We start from the raw sequence: 18123 nt of genomic DNA on the forward strand, positions 1-18123 counted from the left end.
GGATTTTTGCAGCGTGGCTGCCAGCACCGTCCGTGTCAGACCTTTCCCTCACCGATCAATGGCTTTGGCTGACGTAAGTCATGATGTTTCACTGAACCTGAGTGACCCAGGAGAGAAAGGACAGGAGGCTTTTTATCCAGGGTGGGATTTCAGCTCCTGCAGAAGGGAAGCGTTCGCCCAGCTGGGAAGAAAACAGCCCAGGGAGAGGAGAGGTTTATTATTAGGCTGTGTAAAAGTTAGCTACAATATACAGCGGATTCCCAATAGCAATCATTTCTGGCCAAAACCTTAGCCAGTTTAAATTGATTATGCTTTTATTTTTGGATGCCGTTTTACATTAGTAGAAGGATCTAAACATTTGGAGAGGTTTGTTGTAAGATGTTGGAGAAACTCATTTCAACCCGTGCCATCCCCAAGGGTCTCCTTAAAATAGCAACATTACAAAGGCTTCTTTTAGCACCACATTCCTTCTTGGTTCATTATATACACGTTCATGGATACAATCTGAAAGAAAACCAAAACAAAACTTAGGTGTCCAAATCACCTTTGCCTTGATAGGAATATGAGCCTGGGACAGATCTGCTAAGGAGAATGGAGTCCTCCGGTGGGAAGACTTCCAAGCAGAGACCTCACACACTCGCATGCATCATCCCAAACAAAAGCAGGCATCTGGACATGCAGAATAATTCATCTCACCCTCGAAAGCCTGTAGAGAGAGAAAGGATCCTCTTGTAACCATGGCAGAGAGAATACACAGCGTTTGGGGATGATGGGAGGTGACAAAAGCATTTTCCTGGAGCACCTGCTCAAAACCAAACCACAGCAGTAGAGGTGTTTCTTGTCTGACCTTGCATAAATCACAATTTCCAAGGATGGTAAGGCCCAAAACTGCAGGGCCTGATTCTCTGCACCTCACGAGTCAGACAGGGACCCTTTTTATGTGGGTAAAGAACTGGACGGGTTGTTTTGGGGTCATGTGAATGGTGAAGAAGCTCACACGTTCACCTCTGCTACTGGAAGTCCCTGGATGTGATTCACTGTGACTTTAGAGGACCTCTCTACCAACAGCCCATACGGTCCTGGTCTTCAGCTCTGTCCTGCAATCCTGCTCTGCCCAGAGGATGAAGAAGAAGGTGATGAGCTGAGCAGGGCGGCATCCAAGGAGACCTCTCCTATGGATCTCAGCTCATTCACAGCAGCGGCCAAAATCTCCATGAATGATGCTGAGCTGTGAACTGAACTTTAATCCTTATGTCTGCATCTGAGAGAGGGATGGGGGTTGTGGGGGAGTACTTTGTCCATCCTCACGTGTCCCTTGCATTGAGGGGTTGGGAGGAGGGTTTCGGCTACCACTTGGGGAAACCCACCTTTAGACTTGGCTGCAGTGCATTTGATGCTCATCCCTCCAAAGAATAGCTCTAGCCCTTGCACTTCTCGTCCTGCCAGAAGGGAACAGGCAGGGAGAAATGAATCCTGCCCTGACAGCTGTACCTGGCAGGGGGCTGACTTTGGATCTAGGGAGTCCTGAGGTGTGAGTTTAGTTCGCTTGTGGATAAAGGCGATCCAGGAAAACGTCTCTCATATTCTTGGTGGCCATGAGAGTGAGACTTGGCCAGAGTCAGATTCCTCCGCTGTGCTCCTTGGGCAAGCTTTAAACTGGGAACAATTTTCTTCTTCTGCAGCTTCAGCAGTTCAGTAGTATCTGCCTTTAATCATTAAATGATTTGAGGGAGAAATACCAGCCCAGAGGCATCCGCGGTCCAATCCCATACCCCGCACGTGGGGGACTGGGTACAGACATGGGACCAAAGCCTGGACGTGGCAATCCCCTAAACCGTATCGGTTCCTAGTTTATTTACCCCACATTCTCCTCCTGGTAGCAGCAGGAGGTGGGGGTATTTTAATATACGAGGCTTTCCCCTGCTTCTCCCCTCTTTCCGAGAAAAAAAACCAGCAAGGGACCTGCAATGGGGCCCCTGAAACTTTGCAGCGGATTTTTTTTCCCTCCTTCTCAGAATGACTATAGAGCCCTGAGTACATATTTGCTCAGTCCGCCCCATACTTAAACACACACAGATGCTCGGCTCCCCTGGGGACAGGGGCTCCCACCCCCAGCTCCCCCCCCTCAGTCAAACACAGTGGGCAGAAGCGAGCCAGACCCCACGAAACAAACCCCGGCAGAGGTAGAAATACCTGCCCAGAGTTTCCCCAAGGAACCCCTCTCAAACCACCCCCCCTTTTCCTTCTTGAGCCCCTCTCCCCAATAAATATCTTTTTAATCCCTGCTGCAAGAGCTGGAAAAAAAACAGATTTGGGATTAGCCGGCAGATGGGGGAAAAACGGGGTGGGTATGGCTTCAGTGCTTTTAAATCTCCCCCCCCCCAGCATCCCCCTCCCCATCTCGCCCCCCTCCATGCTAACTGGAGGCATGTGTCGCCTGCGAGCTGGAGGGAATGGGGTGGGATGGGGGTGGGATGGGCTGGGATGGGGTGGGAGGGATGCAGGACACCCCCCTTCCCAGCCCATCGAGCACAGACTGGATACCAGTAACCAATGGGGTCCCGGCCGGGGGGGTGACCGGGGGGGGGGGGCTTTTATACCTGCCTTGCTCCCCCCGCAGCCTCGGAGATCCGCCGAGGCTGGCAGGGAGAGGCAAAGGGTTTGTAAGGAGGAGGAGAAGGAGGAGGAAGAGGAGGAGGAGGAGGAGGAGGAAAAGATTGCATCAAGAGCAGAACTTTTTTTTTTTTTTTTTTTTTTTCCCCTCTCTCTCTCTCTTACAGGAAGCCCTACTCTACCTTAGCCTTGGAAAGAGCCCCTTTTCATAAAATTAGCTGAAGGCACCTATTCACAGCCATGGGGCTGTGAAAAAAAAAAAAAAAAAAAAAGCAAGCAACAAACCGACTGTAGAGTTTTGGGTTTTTTTTCTCTCTCACTCGCTCTTCTTTTTTTTTTTTTTTTCTTCGCTCCAAAAAATAAAACAGAAATGCACACAGCTCCACTCTGCGAAAACTTGATGTTTTTACCGTCTGCTCTCTGATAGATCTAGAGGAGGTTGGCTTTTTTTTTTTTTTTCTTTTCCCCTTCTTGCCGCCGTTCAGCTCCTTTTAAATATCCGCTGCTTCTGCAAGGAAAGGGAAAAAAAAAAAAGGAAAAAAAAAAAACCAAAAACCCAAACCACCAGGACTTGATTTCCAAAGTTCCCCCAATGAGTCAGCCCTAAGCGCAGAGCTGTGTGTCTGCCCGCGTGTTGCATCCTTGTCATGATTTCTAGCCCCCTCCCCTCCTCGGTTCTCCTCCCCCGTCGAAAAAATGATAAGGGGATGGTTGCTGGAGCCTGCTTTCGGCTCTTAAATAAACCCCCAACAGCTTGGCTTTGGGGGGGGGGGGGGGGGGGGGGGGGGCTGCTTTTTTTTTTTTTTTTTTTCTTTTCCTAGTTTTATGAATGAAACCACCCGGCTGAGCTGGGAGTAACATCCCTGCCCTGAAACTCTGAAAAATTGGTGAAATCCAGGCCGGGGTGGTGGGGGGGATGGATGGGATGGGGACTTGGTGGCTCCCCCCGGGGGGCTCCGGGGGGGTGCAAGGTCCCCTCCTCGGCTTTTCGGGAGGCTCCTCCTGGGCAGGGGATGGAGGGGTTTGTGCCCGTGTGGGTGCACGAGTGAAAAAAAAAAAATTAAAAAAAAAAAAATTAAAAATTAAAAAAAAAAAATCCAAACCCCAAGGATTTCAGAACATTTCGCAGAGTAAGTGAAAAGCGTTTTTGCCGCGGGAAAAAAAAAAAAAAGAATCTAAAATAAACTACTTTAAGGAGGGGGGGGGAGCGATCTTTCAGCCCCACGCTTTCATGCCTTACTCAATCGGCTTTTTGAAACTGCAGATCCTTTGAGACAGAGAGGGAGAGAGAAGCAAAAATCCCTATTTGTAACAAAAACACCCTGCAACCTGGAAGGCTGGCAGAATAAACCTATTGTGGAGCTGAAACGCGCCGGGATATACAAGCAAAAATCCCCCAGAGTACCACTGTTTGCGAAAAGGTAATTGCTGAGTGAAAATATCTCCAAGTTTTCGCTTTTTTTAACTTTCGACTTTGCGATTTGTTTGCATACCGAAAAGAGAAGACGAAAAAAAAAGCTTTTTTTTTTTTTTTTTTCCCGCCCCCCCCAAACCCCTCTGAAACCTAAAAGATAAAATTACTGGATCTAAAAATAAAGCAGTGGTTAAAAGCCTCCCCCACCCTCTCCAATCTCCCACCCCTTCCACCCCTCTCTCGCCTTCTCCCTCCCTCCCTCCCTCCCTCCCTCGCTCTCTCCCTCTTTCTGTGTGTTTGCGTTTGACAAAGAAATTATTTGAACTTCCCACTGCCTCATAAAAAGGAAACAGAAGAGCAGTTTTGACATATGGATGTGATTTTTTCTGCTCGGAGACAGATGCACACGGAAAACAAACAGCACCAGGGGCTGCAGCTCTGAAGGGAGCGAAGTCGCTTCGCTTCACATGGGCTCCTCGGTCGCATTTAGGGAGCTGCCCAGATCTCCAGCCATGAGAAAACGAAGCAAAGGACCGGGGTTTCTCGTCATGTGCCTTTCTGGCTAAAACTGTGGAAACAAACAAACAATCAAACAAACACAAATTCTGGAAAGGGGGGGGGGGGGGGGGAAAGAGAAGGAGAAATCATCTGCAAGCGGAGCGCTGGAAGACCTCTCGTCCTCCTACTTCCCTGAGCGAGCTTGGATGCTGGAAGAAGCCTCTTGGATATGGGATCATATCTGGTTTATCACAGTCTGGGTTTGATCCTCTGCTGCTCCGTATTGAGTTCAGTCTACGCTCTGGTGAGTCCCTCAATCTTTTCCCCTTCGCATTCTTGAACGAGCTGCGCGGCTGTTTCCTTGATGAGTAATTTACTGTATCAAGGATTTAGAAGGCAGAGCGCTGGGGTTTTTGTTTTTTTTTTTTTTTTTTTTCAGCCCAGTGGCTTATTTCGCTGGCAGATAGTATGTGCAGTTGGTCTCGGAGTTGCTGCACCAGATGAAATTAAAATGTCTGTGCTTCCCAAAGAGTTTGAATCACTTTTATACCCCTCCAGACAGGAACGCGTGCAGTTTGACAGGGGTTTGGGGAATAAATTAAAAGGCACCTATGGGTAAAAGGCAACTTTTCCTTTTCTTTTTACTTTTCTTTTTTTTATCCACGCCCCTCCCCAAGATGACAAATTTAATTTTAATTTAATCTTCTTAATCTGCAAATCTGCCTAATCTCAGCAAAACAGTGCCTTCCTCTTTGGGATTAAATTTGGAGAGGACCTTAGAGTGCAGGGCTTGCAGACAGTTTACACTCCCGAGCATGAAAGTAGTATTAACCCTTTGCTACTTGGCACTGTTTTCACCTGTTCCCACACACACTGAGAGAGAATATCTCTCCAGAGGCAGCAAAAAGGGCTAAAGTCTGTCAAAACTGCCTCGATGGTGGTGACGGGGAATGGGCTAAGATCTACAGACGCCCTTCTGCAGCCCCAAGTGGTCTCCAAAGCCCTTCTGCAAAAGTGAAGGGAAATGTCACACGGAATCAGCCACCAGATATTAACCCACCGATGGGCATGCTGCTTTGACATGTGCTCTCCTTGCTTTCTCCATCCCTGGAACCACCGCTACTGCTAGCGTTTCCCAGTGCCTTCTGGTGTAGGAAGGGGCACGACCACCACCTAAAGTGGTGTGTGCTTTCCATGAGGGATGCAGATGTGTTGTTTGAAAGGGAGCGGGCTCACCCTGACCCTGGCTCCGGCCAGGTCCTCCCTGACCCTCCAGGAACCATCACCCTGGGCTCTGTCCCCTGGGTTTGGTAGGGATTGCTTGGGACCTTGTGCGGGTTGGTAGGGAGGGTATTTCCCCCAGACGTCCAGCATCGTGCTAGAGGGAACCATCTCATCAATAAATGAGAAGAAACAGCTCCTTGGAAAACAATCACTGTTGCAGTCCATCCCTGTCTTGCTCTGTCTCTAAGCACAAATAAAACTTTCAAAACCCCAAGAAAATTGGGGAAATTGGGAGGACCACTTGTAGAGTTCTTGAGGGTTTAGTGGCGGTTGAGGTTTCTCCCCTGTTCTGGGGTAGGATTAGCATCTCCGTGACCATGGCTGACTTCGGGGCCATGTCATGACTTTGGGTAGGTCCCGTAGCACCTGCTACCCCCCACCTCCACAGCCCTGCTGCCGCTGAAGTCAGCACCAAAATTCCCGCTAGCTTTGGTGTCTTTGTTGGTACCAGTGAAAATCAGGTTCATGAAACAGCCAGATTGGAGCTCAGCAAACTTCAGGACCCAGAAGAGACAGGCGAGGCTGTAGAGTACATCTCCAGTCCCAGTCCCGGTTTAGTCCCCTCTCCCGGTACATCCCAGTACCTCCAGAAGGTGCAGAGGACCAGCCAGTGAACCAAGTGTCAGCTGTCTCGTGTTCCCAGTGGGTATTTTATTTTTGATACCCCCATCACAACAGACATTTTCAGATCACAAGTGATTTGCTCAGCAGCGTTTGTCGGCGAGAAGGGCTCACGGCTGGAGCAGCTGAGCGTGTCCCATGCACCGGCTCAGGGCGAGCCGGACCTGGGCATAAATCAGGAATAACGCGGCCAGAATCACAGAGGCACAAGAAAGCGGGGAAATTTTCTGGGAAGGGCTAGCTACGGCATGCACGAGAGTATTTCTTCTGCTTTGTTTCCAAAAGCCTGATCCCCTCCTGCACTGATTTAGGGTCCTGCCACTAGAAACCCCAGTGGGTTTAATTAGGCCCAGGCTGAAGTTCATGGTTCAGACACTTCCCTCGCTTTTCAAACCCACTATTGACAGCTGAAGGAGTTGCCAGAAGGTTTGAAAAGTTGTCCTGACAATTCAGGGGCTGCAGAGATGTTGTGTGTCCCTTCTAGCATCCACTTAGGCAGAATAAGAAGGTCAGCCCCATGTCATCCCACTGTACAACAACTTGCGAGGCAGGGGACAACTTGCAGGGTGCCTAGAGCCTGATTTTTTTTTTTTTTCTGTTGTTGTTTCTTTCCCAAACTAACTTGGTTTTTAAATGAACTTTGAAAACACAGAATGGTATTGACTGCATGTTTCAGCACAGTGATGTCTTGGTAGCTACACTGTAAGAAGGGTTGTATATATACTTGATATTTGGCTAGCGGGACTGAGTGTGTTTTATGTGCTGCCATCAATAGAAGTCACCAAGTGCTTCTCTCCTAGAAGCAACAAGCAAAAATCAATGAGGGCAGTTGCAGAAGGATGGGGATGCAAGTACTTAATTTAGAGACAGTTTCCGTGGCAGCTTTGGGCTAAGCTAAAAGTGGTACCCGATCTTTCACTCCCCCAGCAGAGCAAAGCAAATTTCTGTCGTGGGGTTGGAGTCAGGAGGATTCCCGCAGACTGAGGCAGCCGACCACTCAGACCTTCAGGGCACAACTCATCTCTCTGAGGCTGGAAGACTTGAACCTTGAGAGCCGTGACCCTAATTGCTGGGCTTTTTGCAGCTCGGTCGCTTTGCGTCTGAGAGTTGGTGATGCCGAGATCGGGAAGAGCACGATGCGACCTAAATCTGAAGCTGTCAGTCCCGTTATTCCTTTTTGTCAGCCACCAAAGATGATAGTAAAGGCACTTTTTGAAGCAAAAGTGCTGAAGTAGGGATGGGAAATAGTTTCTCTGTTGGCCTATGGCACTGGAACATCATGGGGCAGGACGCTGGCAGCTGAATCACTTCTCCGCAGCACACGGGCTGCGTCTCCCTGCATTAACTGTAGACCAGAGTGGGAAATTCAGCACATGGAAAAATGCTGTGGGAGTGAGTCCTCTCAGAATTAAAAGTGTGTGTGCAGAAATCATGTCCCCCCCCGGCCCCGGCCCATGAGCCTGCAGCCACGCAAAATCCATAGCGAGATCAGCATCCCTGCCCTGAGCTTTTGAGGGGCAGCTGAGAGGGACAGACGGCCGTCTTTGACGTGGGGTAAAGTATTGGGCGAAGATCTGCTCTCCTCCAACTCCCCTGGTAATCCAGAGAAGTCCTCTCTAAACAGCAAGAGTGAAGGGATAGATTTGGGTTAATTCTGCTATTTGGTCCAAGGGCTGGGGAAGCAAGATTGGCCTGAGGCAGAGAGCCCTGCAAACATGGGCTTGAAAAGAAGATGTGTGCAAAAGGAGCTTTAAAAGTAGAGTCCGACACCAGCAGAGCATGGGAGAAATTAAGATGTAGGCACTATGATTTTACCTGAAAGGTGCTGCCAGATCTCCTTGCAGAAAAACCTCCCCATGTCCCACTCCCAGCCGAAAGCCCCATGGTTTGCTCTGCTGACCCCTTCGGTTTTCACTTTGTTTCCTCTTCTTGCCAGTCTCAGCCTGGCAGCCCCCAACCCAGTTGTCACTGGAGGAGATATTCTGCATCATCATCATCATCATCATCATAGTAATAATAATAATAATAAAGCCACCAGCCTTCTGCAAGGCTTTGGATCAAAATAGCTCTGTTTTGTGAAACAGGTATCAGCCTAAGCCGGGAGCAGTCAGCTGAGCTCAACATGACCAGGGAAAGCAGGTCCATGTGGGGTATGAAATGGGTAGCAAAAGGCACCCGCGCTTTACTGTGGGGGGGGGTCTCGCCTTTCAGCAGCGCTCAGGCCTTTGCAGAAGGTGCTGCACATTTTGGGGGACGCGTTTTGGCAGCAGAACGGTCTCGACCCCTTTCTGTCTGCTGCAGCCTGCGGATCCCCAGCCCTGGACCCGCTCAGGCTGCTTGGGCAATGCAGAAGTTTCCCTCTGGTTTTGCAGAGAGGCTGTAGCACTCCCCCAGAAATTCAAGGGGTGTCAGGAAGGGATTTGGAGCCCTTTCTTGCAGGCATAACTCAAAAACACAGGGACAAGCTCAACCAGGTCACCTGCAGAAGGGTCCCAGCCCAAGGGAGCTGCATCCACACCAGCATTGGTGTTGATCTCTGGTAAGAAGGTCTGGTATAATTCAGAAAGTTCACACCAGAGTGATACTCAGGTCACCAGTGCTCAGACGACAAAGCAGCTGGATTAAGGAGGTGCTGGACCGTGTTTGGCTCTTCGACTTGTTTCTTGTTGTTCCCCCGATCAGACCCACATCTTCACAGATCGGGAAAGGGGAAGGATTTGAAGTTGAATAATTTCTAGTTGGAAGGGAAAGATAATCATATTCTGCCTTAGAACACAGCCCATAATAAAAAGAATAATAATAATAAAATAATCCTATATAGAGATCCTGCAAATCCCGACTAGCTGTCTAACTTCATTAAATAAAGACAGGCTCCAAGTGCAGAGAAACAATGTCGGAAATGTTCTTTTCTCCACACATGCTTGGGAGCGTGCCCATCCCTGCCCCGTGTATTTATGAAAGATACGATTTTTGTTATTGTACTTCGGGATTAGCAGATATCCCTGGACTATAAAATACTCAACCGCAAAATATAAAGCAAACAAGCTTCTGCGTCAGGGTAATGCATGGGCTGTGATTTCATCCCAAGCAAGCCAAAAAAAGTTCAGCTGCCCGGTGGCAAGTCTGACCTGAGCAGGCTGGGTTTGGTGTGAGCTCCTTGCATCGGGAAGAGGAAAAGCAACAGGGCAACTGTGCACAGGGGGGGTCAAGGCTGGAGGAAATGAAATCCGAGGTGTGCCTTTCAGGTCCAGGCAGTTGTTGTTTGGTTTCTGGCCTCCTAGAAATAGCCTCGGAGTGGTGCTTTGAGACCAGTGGGATTATTCCGGCTAGGGCGGTGTGTCTGCGGTCCCTGCGAGGGGTACCCCCAGCCCAGACAGCTCAAGCCGAGACAGCTGCTGCCCTTGCCGCTGCCGCCCTGCGCTCCCACGTCCTTTTGAAAAACGATGCTGAGAGTCGTCCCACAGCTGTGGGTCTTGTATCGTCTCTTTTCCTGGGCTGGGTGTACCGATAAGGGACTCTCAAAGGGTGTAAAGATGCTGGCTGGAGGATTTCCTTCTGCTTGGGAAATGCACCGCTCAGCCCCTCGATCAAATTCAGTTGAAATCAGTCCCTGGTTTGCAAAGTCATCTGAGGCACAGACACAACGCTCATCACACTGAAACCCCCAAATCGCAGCTATTCCCTCCGACCAAGCAGTGTGGGGTGAGGTGGTAACGCACCTCTCCTGGCGCTGAGATGTAAGGCTGGAGAAATCCTGCTCCTTGGAGTCGGTGGCAGAGCTATGGCTCCAGCTAAACCCTGCGGTCATTGAATTTTCTTTGTGCCTAAAGACCAGGAGGAGGGAATATCAGAGCCAGACTACAGCTGCCTCCGACTTAAACCCCTCCCGGGAACTGGCCCTCATTGCTGCTGAATGGCTCCATCCTCATCCCGCTCGGCTGGGAGAGGGCGACGGAGTCCGGCGTGCCTTTAGGTACTCACCAGACCGTGCAGCTTTCCGACCCCGCGGCTGTCGCTGGGCTCATCTCAGCCTTTTGAGCTCTGATCCCTCCAAACCCCCTCTCCCCCTGATGCTGTCCGGATCAAAGGGAGAAGCCAGCAGGGATCCCCCACCCTTTTGGATGGGCTGTTTCTCTGCAAAAGGGCAAGCGTAGAGGGGTTTGTCTGTCTGCTCAGCTCCTGCTGCAAGTGAAATTTTGGTGTCTCTCAATTAGTAACCATTACAACAACAAAAAAAAAAAAGCAAAGAAAACTTGTTCCTTAGGGCAAGCCCTGACTGAAAGAAAGAACTCAACAGGATCGGCCTGTGTTAAAGTTTAGACCATAACAAAGATACTTTGCCTCAACATGGAGAATGTGCTGTCTCCCTCTGCATCCACTTGGCTGTTACAATATCATTTGGCTATCTCAACCCCTAACACCTCAAACTTCAGCTGGCCTTGCAAGAGCTGCTGTACTATAGATGATCTTTGTGTTGCACCTTTCGTGATGTGGCAATAAACAAATAACCCTTGGGGCTGAAACTCAGCCAGCAGAATTTCTGCTTTGCTGATAATAGCTTTGCTGTCTTGTGCCATGGGAAGAAAACACCCAAAACTCATGCTTGATATACCTGGCTTGGCATTAACCCCTTTATTTCCACTGAGGCCAGGCTGACCCTTGACAGTGATTAGAGGGGCTCTGTGTTTTAGGGTTTTCCTTTACCTTTGGAGGCTCAGCTTGGACTGACTTCCAGAAACCTGATTTTCAAGAAAGGAAAAGTTTGGACTGATGGCATCCTCTTAACGGATCGTACTTTGTTCCTCCTGTAACACAAATGCCTCTGAGAGCATTCAGGTGATAGTTCAGTTGTTGAAATCTTCTGCAAGGCTGGCCTGTCTTTCTGGCCACATGTTTTTCCCTCTACCCAGCAAAGCAGAAAGTGGACTTCTCTGCCCCTTTTCCCTCTCACCCCTCCAGCATCTGTGGTTCAAGGTATTTCAGCAGCACAGGGATTGTACTCCTGTCTGCCTCCTTCCCTCCTGACTGTGTGCACCCTTCCATGAACTGATTCAACTCACTGAGCTTGCACAAAACTAACCCAAGATGGAAAAATGAAAATAAGTGTAGGAGAAGGTTTGTAGCTGGGTCAGTGAATGGCTTCTGCACAACAAAGTCTTGCATGAATCACTGAGACGCACGAGGGAGAGATTGGGTCACAGAGGTGAGGACAAGAAGGGATGAGTGGCCAGCAACATGTGCAGGTTTGCCCTGACACCATGGTTGTACAGTCATGTTACGCTGGCATAAAGCCCCCCCAAGTCCTCCACTCTGACAGATCCACACCCCATCCCTGTTGTACCTCCCGTTCCTTGGCAATAAATACACGTACAGCAATGGTGTGAGCCACGGGGCTCAGTGGGAGCTCAGCGTAGGCTTCGTGCTACCTCCGAACCTCCCCTCCATCAGCCACACCAACTGATCATTAGCACGCTGCTTGGCAGAGTTTTTGTCTGAGCCGGTGAGTCCTGCAGACGGTGCCAAGTGGTGGCGCAGGATAACGTAAGTCGGGGGTATGGGATATGACTACACTCTTGGGTTTGCAGGGGGGAATTGAGTTCAGGCTTGTAGACATAAGGTGTGCTGTGCCGCTTGGCTTCAGGGTCAGAGGACAGGACCCAGCCCTTGTATTTAGCAGTTCAGACTAAACAGGGACTTCCAAGACTCAGAAGTGGCCCAGACAAGCTGAGATACAACACAGTTGGTACCTACTTACCTGCTTTGTGGTCTGTTGCTTGCAGGGACAGTGAAATGGCCAAGCCAAACCGTTCCCCCTATGTCCAAGTGGAGGAAGGTGTTGAGCCAGGCAGGACTAGGCAACACAGCCATCCTGCCCTAGCCCACCTCTCTGTCCCTATCAAAGTGCAGAACAAGTCAACCTTCAAAGTCCAAAGGTATTTGGTGTCTCTGAGTCTGTCTACCCTAACGACCTCGAGTATCGGCCATCTGTCAGATAAGGGCAGCTCATCAAAAGGAGACTTGGCCCCTCGAAAAAGACCTCCTCCTAGATCAGTGTCTGGGGCAAGGGCTGGAGACAGGAGTTGCTGTCTCAGCACGCAAGGCAGGCTGGTTATCTCCTTTTTCACATGGCTGCCCTGTTGCTAATCAGGGTTCCTCGATGTTATCTTTACTTCAGTCTCCCTTCCCCTCTCTCCAAGCATTTCAGTCTATTTATCTGCTTGGTTTTGCCACACTGAGAGCAAGAAGCAGCCTCAATTGCATCTGTAAAGGCAGGTTTGAAAGTCACTGGGTGTCCTTAGAAAACCTTCTCTTCCCTTCACTGAACTTTGGCTTGGGACCTAAATTGTTTTTTTCTTATGTTTTAGTAGAAAAGAGAGTGGTATGCAAAACTTAGCTCGTGCTTGCCACGGGTTAAGGGATGAGGCACTTTGTAAGGAGCAGCAGACGGTAGGGAACTACCACCTCTTGGGCATGTAGCAGAGGACAAATAATCAATTAACTGAGACTCAGTGGGGCTTTGGGGGACTCTGCCACTGTTTAGGACTGCTAGTAAGTCACGTAATCATTATCTTATTGCCTTCACTTATTCATCTGGTTTATATGCCTTGAGCACTCAAGGGATTGCAGCAACCCAGGAGAGCCCCCGGCCCATCCTGTACACTAACCACAGGAATGGTGCTGGTAGCAGATACGGAGTGGGACATTTCTTAGTTCAGGAGGAAAAGGAGGGTTTCAGAAGCTGGAAGCACCCTGGCCCTGCTCTGCCCAGGAAGACTGGGACTCCTGGACTTGGGAGCATCATTTGAACCTGATTTTGTTCACGCTTTCCTGCACTGTGTTGTTCCCCAGCTCCATCTCCCCGCTGTGATGACAGCCTGCTCTGTCATTTCTGTCTCTGTCTTTGGCCTTTCTTTCACAAGGCTAGGCAGAAAGAAATCAACGTTTTTGACCAACCTGGAAGGCACAAGGGGCTGCATTCAGACCACTCCCTGTAGGCACATGGAAGCCCACCAAAAGAGAAGGCTGACTCTGGGTCGTGCACAGGCTCAGTTGCGCCCAGACCGTGTTACTGCCACTTCCCTTACCTGCAAGACCTGAGAATGGTCTCTAACCCACTTTATTTAGGGATGTAGTGGGGCTCCTGAGACAGCTCAGCTGTAGGAAACCATAGGCTGACCTGCAGAGTAATTAATTCATTGCTGTTGTGAATAAAAACATGCAATGCCTGATCTCCTCCAGGAGCAAATAGCCAGTTACCTCTTTTGTTTTGCAAAGATACAAATCAAATTCCAAAATTCAGTGGAACCACTGGACTGATTTCTATGGACTTCACATGCTATTTCCATCTATCCCACTTTTATTGCCTAAACTCCTGCTTCACCTCAATCTTACCTTGACTTTCTTCTCGACTCCTACATCGCAAACCACTTCTCCTTTCAGATGATGAGCAATCACAGCTAAAGTAGCTTTGAGACACCGGCTATGGCGAGTGATTGCAAGGAAATGACCTGTTTCTCCTGGCTGCACTCGAAGACTAAGATCAATAAAGCAACATTACACAGCATATCTATTTTGTGGTTAGCAATTTCACTCAGGTCAGTAAAAATACAGCAAAAAAAAAAATTTAAAATAAAAGTGGGAGGGAGCTGATAAGCGGTGGGACTGCTAAGAGATGACCAACATCTAGAGCTTCAAAAGCTAGAATTGCTGGCTTATCAAGAGCCATCAGCTTATGAAGCCTTTTAACCTCTCAGAGTTGATATCCCCAAAGTTTTCTCTGAGCTTGTGTTTTCTTCCAGTGCCCTCGAGGTTACACTCACTGAATTGCTTGCTCTAAAATGGCCTCTTCAGTAAGGAGAGGAGACTAGGAGTTGAGATTTAGCTCTCCCATTGACTTTCTGTGTGCTTTCAGGCGTTTCTTGCTCTGTATGTGCAGCAAGGGCACATAGGACTTGTCGGAATGAAGGTGGACTCTGTGCATTTGGAAACGGTGTTTATTTTTATTGTTCTTCCCAGAAAAGGATAAAAGAAAGGCACTGAGGTGGAAACATTTTCCCAGTCTAAATAGCCATGGTTACTAAAACACACACCCGTAGGTGGTCAGAGGGTCTGATGCACTGTATCTAATGCAGATGTGGCTTATTTTCACTTTTACTAAATTACCAGGACTGTTTACCCAGGCTAGCCACTGGATGGGGACAAAGCAGGATAGGGCTGATTTCCCTTGCTTGGCTTTAGATGTCAGCAGTGGGTGTCCACGCGTCTCGGAGCTGCCCCATATCCTCAACGGACCCGCTGAGCTGCAGAGCATCCCACCACAGATCAGCTCATCTGTGACGGCACCCCACAGAACCCGGGTGGGCTTCGAGATCTTATTTCTCCAGCTAACAAAGACACAGGGCTTGGTACAAAACCGTTATGTATGGGTGTATATACAAAAGTGAGCGTGCGGGTATAACTGCATGGCTCTGACTCATGCCGTAGCGTTGTTAAACAGTCTCGAGCATCCCGCCATATGATCCCACTGCAGAGTACCAGCTTCATCTCCAATTCATTTCCCACCATGACTGGTGTTTCTCCGTCAGCCTTTCACCACCACAATGAAGCATGTTTGTTGTTTTTTTCTGTTTCATTCCTGGGATCAGATTTTCTCTGTGATTTGCCTTAACCTCATCATAGAAACCACAAAGCTCAAGGGGCCAGAGCCTTCTGTTGGCGTAAATCAGTGGTGTTCCTGTGGAGTGCGGAAGGGCCAAGAGAATCTCATCTGATGTCAATCAGTGTCACTGCAGGGAAATAAGGAGAGAGCCGGAGGGTAAATTGGAGAACCCTAACTGGCGCATGCTGGTCCTGGTCTCCTGGCCCTGGGTTGCATCTGGATGGGAAGGGAGAGGATTCTGCAAATTGAGAGGTCTGGGTCAGATGACAAGCCCCCAGTTTCCAGATGCTTCTCCAAACCATGTTCGGCCATGCTTCAGTAGCTTATTTTGTGGCTGGCTGCCTTGTGCAATGAATGCCTTCTTGAAAGCGTTTAAACAAGAGCAGTTTTGGGGGGGGGAGTGTCGCTCCTGTTTCTGGCTATGGTGGCAGTGGGGAAGGATGATAAGCATGCTGGCAGGCTGGAGTTTTCAAACCACAGGCCGGAGCTGAATTCAGCTGTGGATTTGGATCCATTCTTAAAGGATGCCAAATCATGATGTCTGAATCTCTGAGATTTGAGCAAATTTAGCATCAGTGTTTAAAGCAGACTGTGCAATAGATGATTGCTTTTTCTTCTCTCCTACCCAAATTTTCGTACTGATTTTGCCCTTGCATGCCTTGGTGTCATTGACAAGGTTGGTGTGATCAACAAATTGAACTTTAAGTGCCTTTTGCACATATTTTGTAGGACTGGAAGTGGGAAATGAGGCCACTCAAAGTTACAGCTATTGTGTACTCCTAATTTACTCTATCATCAGCAAAAGATGACTCAGGTTTGCAGAGGAGCAGGGGGAGGGGAGAGTGCTTCAGCTGGTGAAAACAGAACAGAGTCAGCCCTTGTTTTGCACCCAGGTAAGGGTCTGGCCCTGGTTCCGTGCCAACAAGTCTGAACACAAAGAGGATCTCCGTAGGGGTCAATACGGGCATGTGCTTGGCTGACCTGACTCAGCGCTTCCTGGGGTGATAAGGGCTCTGAGTTACCCAGATAAGCAGAACAATGGCCAAGCCAAAGGGTGAACTGACTGCCATCCCATGAGCAGAGCTGAGCGCAGGAGAGGCCTGAGGTGGAGTAGGAGCAGACAGCCCAGGTGGATCCCTGCGTCCTTCTATTTGCCAGTTTTCCTCTTTCTGCTGACATGAAGGTGAATCACCCATCCCTCCTGTAACTGCAGTGCAGCCAAATCTGCTGCAAAACAGCCGTCAGAACTGTCACTGGGAGCACGCACGGGTGAAGGTCCACAGCGTGTGCACAGAGACCTTTCCCAGCCTGGTGCCTAACTCCTTCATTATCAGCACTGTCAGTCCTCCAGAAGAACCAATTATGCATTGTCTCACTGCTGTGGCAGTAACTTTTGCTTTTCTTCTGGATTTCCTTATTCATCACTTTCCCTTTTGCCTCTTGGTAACACCATTATGCCCAACACCCCCAAGTCCTTCTCCTCATGGTTGCTCTCAATCCATTCATCGCCAGCCTGTATTTGTGCTCGGGATTGCCCTGACCCATGTGCAGGACCCTGCACTTGGCCTTGCTAAACTTCATGAGATTCGCATGGGCCCACCTCTCAAGCCTGTCAAGGTCCCTCTGGATGGCAGAGGGCAGATAAGCCCCCAGCTTTCAAAACAGACATCTAAAATGAAATGGAAGGGAAGAATACTCCAGTGGGAAGTACCTTCTTAGGGTTCAGAGTTAACACCCTGTAGAAAGTGGACCAGGCAAAGATCTGTAGTTCATACCTCCAAAAGCATCAGGTTGGGAAGCTCATGTTTCCCAGAAAGCCTGCAGGGCAATGCAAAGCAGATTGAACTGGGAAGAGACAGCTGTTTGACCCATAAAATCGAGCATTATGTGTCTCCTCTTCCAGCCTTGTTGCTGCAACGTTGGGGAAAATGAGCGTGACAGACACTGGAACAGGTCCCACACCTCCTACAAATCACCTGTTCATGGCTGGAAACATGGTGCTCAGCAAGGCAAAGCTGGTATCTCTGGCTTGTTGCAACACAAAGATGATATTTCTAGCGAAGACAGGTCATGAGATGGCAGGTGATAAGGCCATTTTGGAGAGGGTTCAAGGCCTTAGATTAAAGCCTTGGGTTGGTATTTGAACCCTGGAACAGGGTAGGGGTATGTACAAGCGTACAGGGAGGGGACATGTCCCATCCCAAGGGCTGGCAGTGCTTCGATGGGGTAAGAGGCTCTTTTTGAACTGGGCAAGGGAGAGGAAGCATTGAGGACCAGGGCTTCTCCTCCAATCCATGAGAAGGATGGACAAGAGAGGACAGACGAGACACTGTCACTGCCTAAAGAAGCTCCCAGCAGACAGGGTTTTGCCTTTACTAATAAGAAAAAACAGGCAGGCCAGGGACGAAGTGCTGTTCTGCAATCCTCCACGCTGTTTTACTGCCAGCACAGTCCCTGGCATTGCTTTAGCTCTTGCCAGCCTGCACCACCCCAAATAATGCTTAGGCACATTTCAGGTGTACTGCGGGCTCTAGGAGGTGGTTTGGATGAGGCCACACTGCTTTGGGAAAAAGATACTGTAGACATATGGATGTGGGCATGGTCAAAGGGGACAGAGAACAGGACCCAGGTGATTTATTTTCTCACACAGGATTAGCTGGTACTTGTGGTCCCGTGAACAGGAATCCCACACTGCAGCAGGTCCCGCTCCACGGGTGCCTGGCTGGATTCCTGCTATAGGCACATCTGAGGCATCAACAGCCCCGAAACAAGGCTCTGTTGGGACTCCCACCGCCATTTACCGCCCAGTACCCCCTGCTGTGTGGGGATGCTTCTATCCCCACAGCGAGATGCACGGATGCCCCATTGCAACGTGCTCCAGGGTTGATTTGGCCTCTTGCGCTGGGTCACAGCCTGTGCTTTTCAATCCGGGGACCTTCCTCCTCCTCCCTCCCCTCCATCTCCCACCAAGGCATTCACGGCCACCGCAGCTTTTCTCCTCGCCGTGCCTTCCCGCCGCGGCTCCGAGACCCTC

General features: G+C 49.5%; 1 protein-coding gene across 2 annotated transcripts in view; it reads left to right on the forward strand.

Moving 5' to 3' along the window:
• Nucleotides 1-4304: 4304 nt before the first annotated feature.
• PTH1R (parathyroid hormone 1 receptor) overlaps nt 4305-18123 on the forward strand; it is a 127418-nt gene continuing 113599 nt past the window's right edge. For both annotated transcript variants that reach the window (XM_041122489.1, XM_030008838.2), the window contains exon 1: nt 4305-4829. In XM_041122489.1, coding sequence (XP_040978423.1) covers nt 4755-4829 — 75 coding nt within the window. In that variant the 5' untranslated portion in view covers nt 4305-4754. The remainder of the gene's footprint in view (nt 4830-18123) is intronic.

Source organism: Aquila chrysaetos, chromosome 3 (genome assembly GCF_900496995.4).
Source record: "Aquila chrysaetos chrysaetos chromosome 3, bAquChr1.4, whole genome shotgun sequence".
NCBI lineage: Eukaryota > Metazoa > Chordata > Aves > Accipitriformes > Accipitridae > Aquila > Aquila chrysaetos.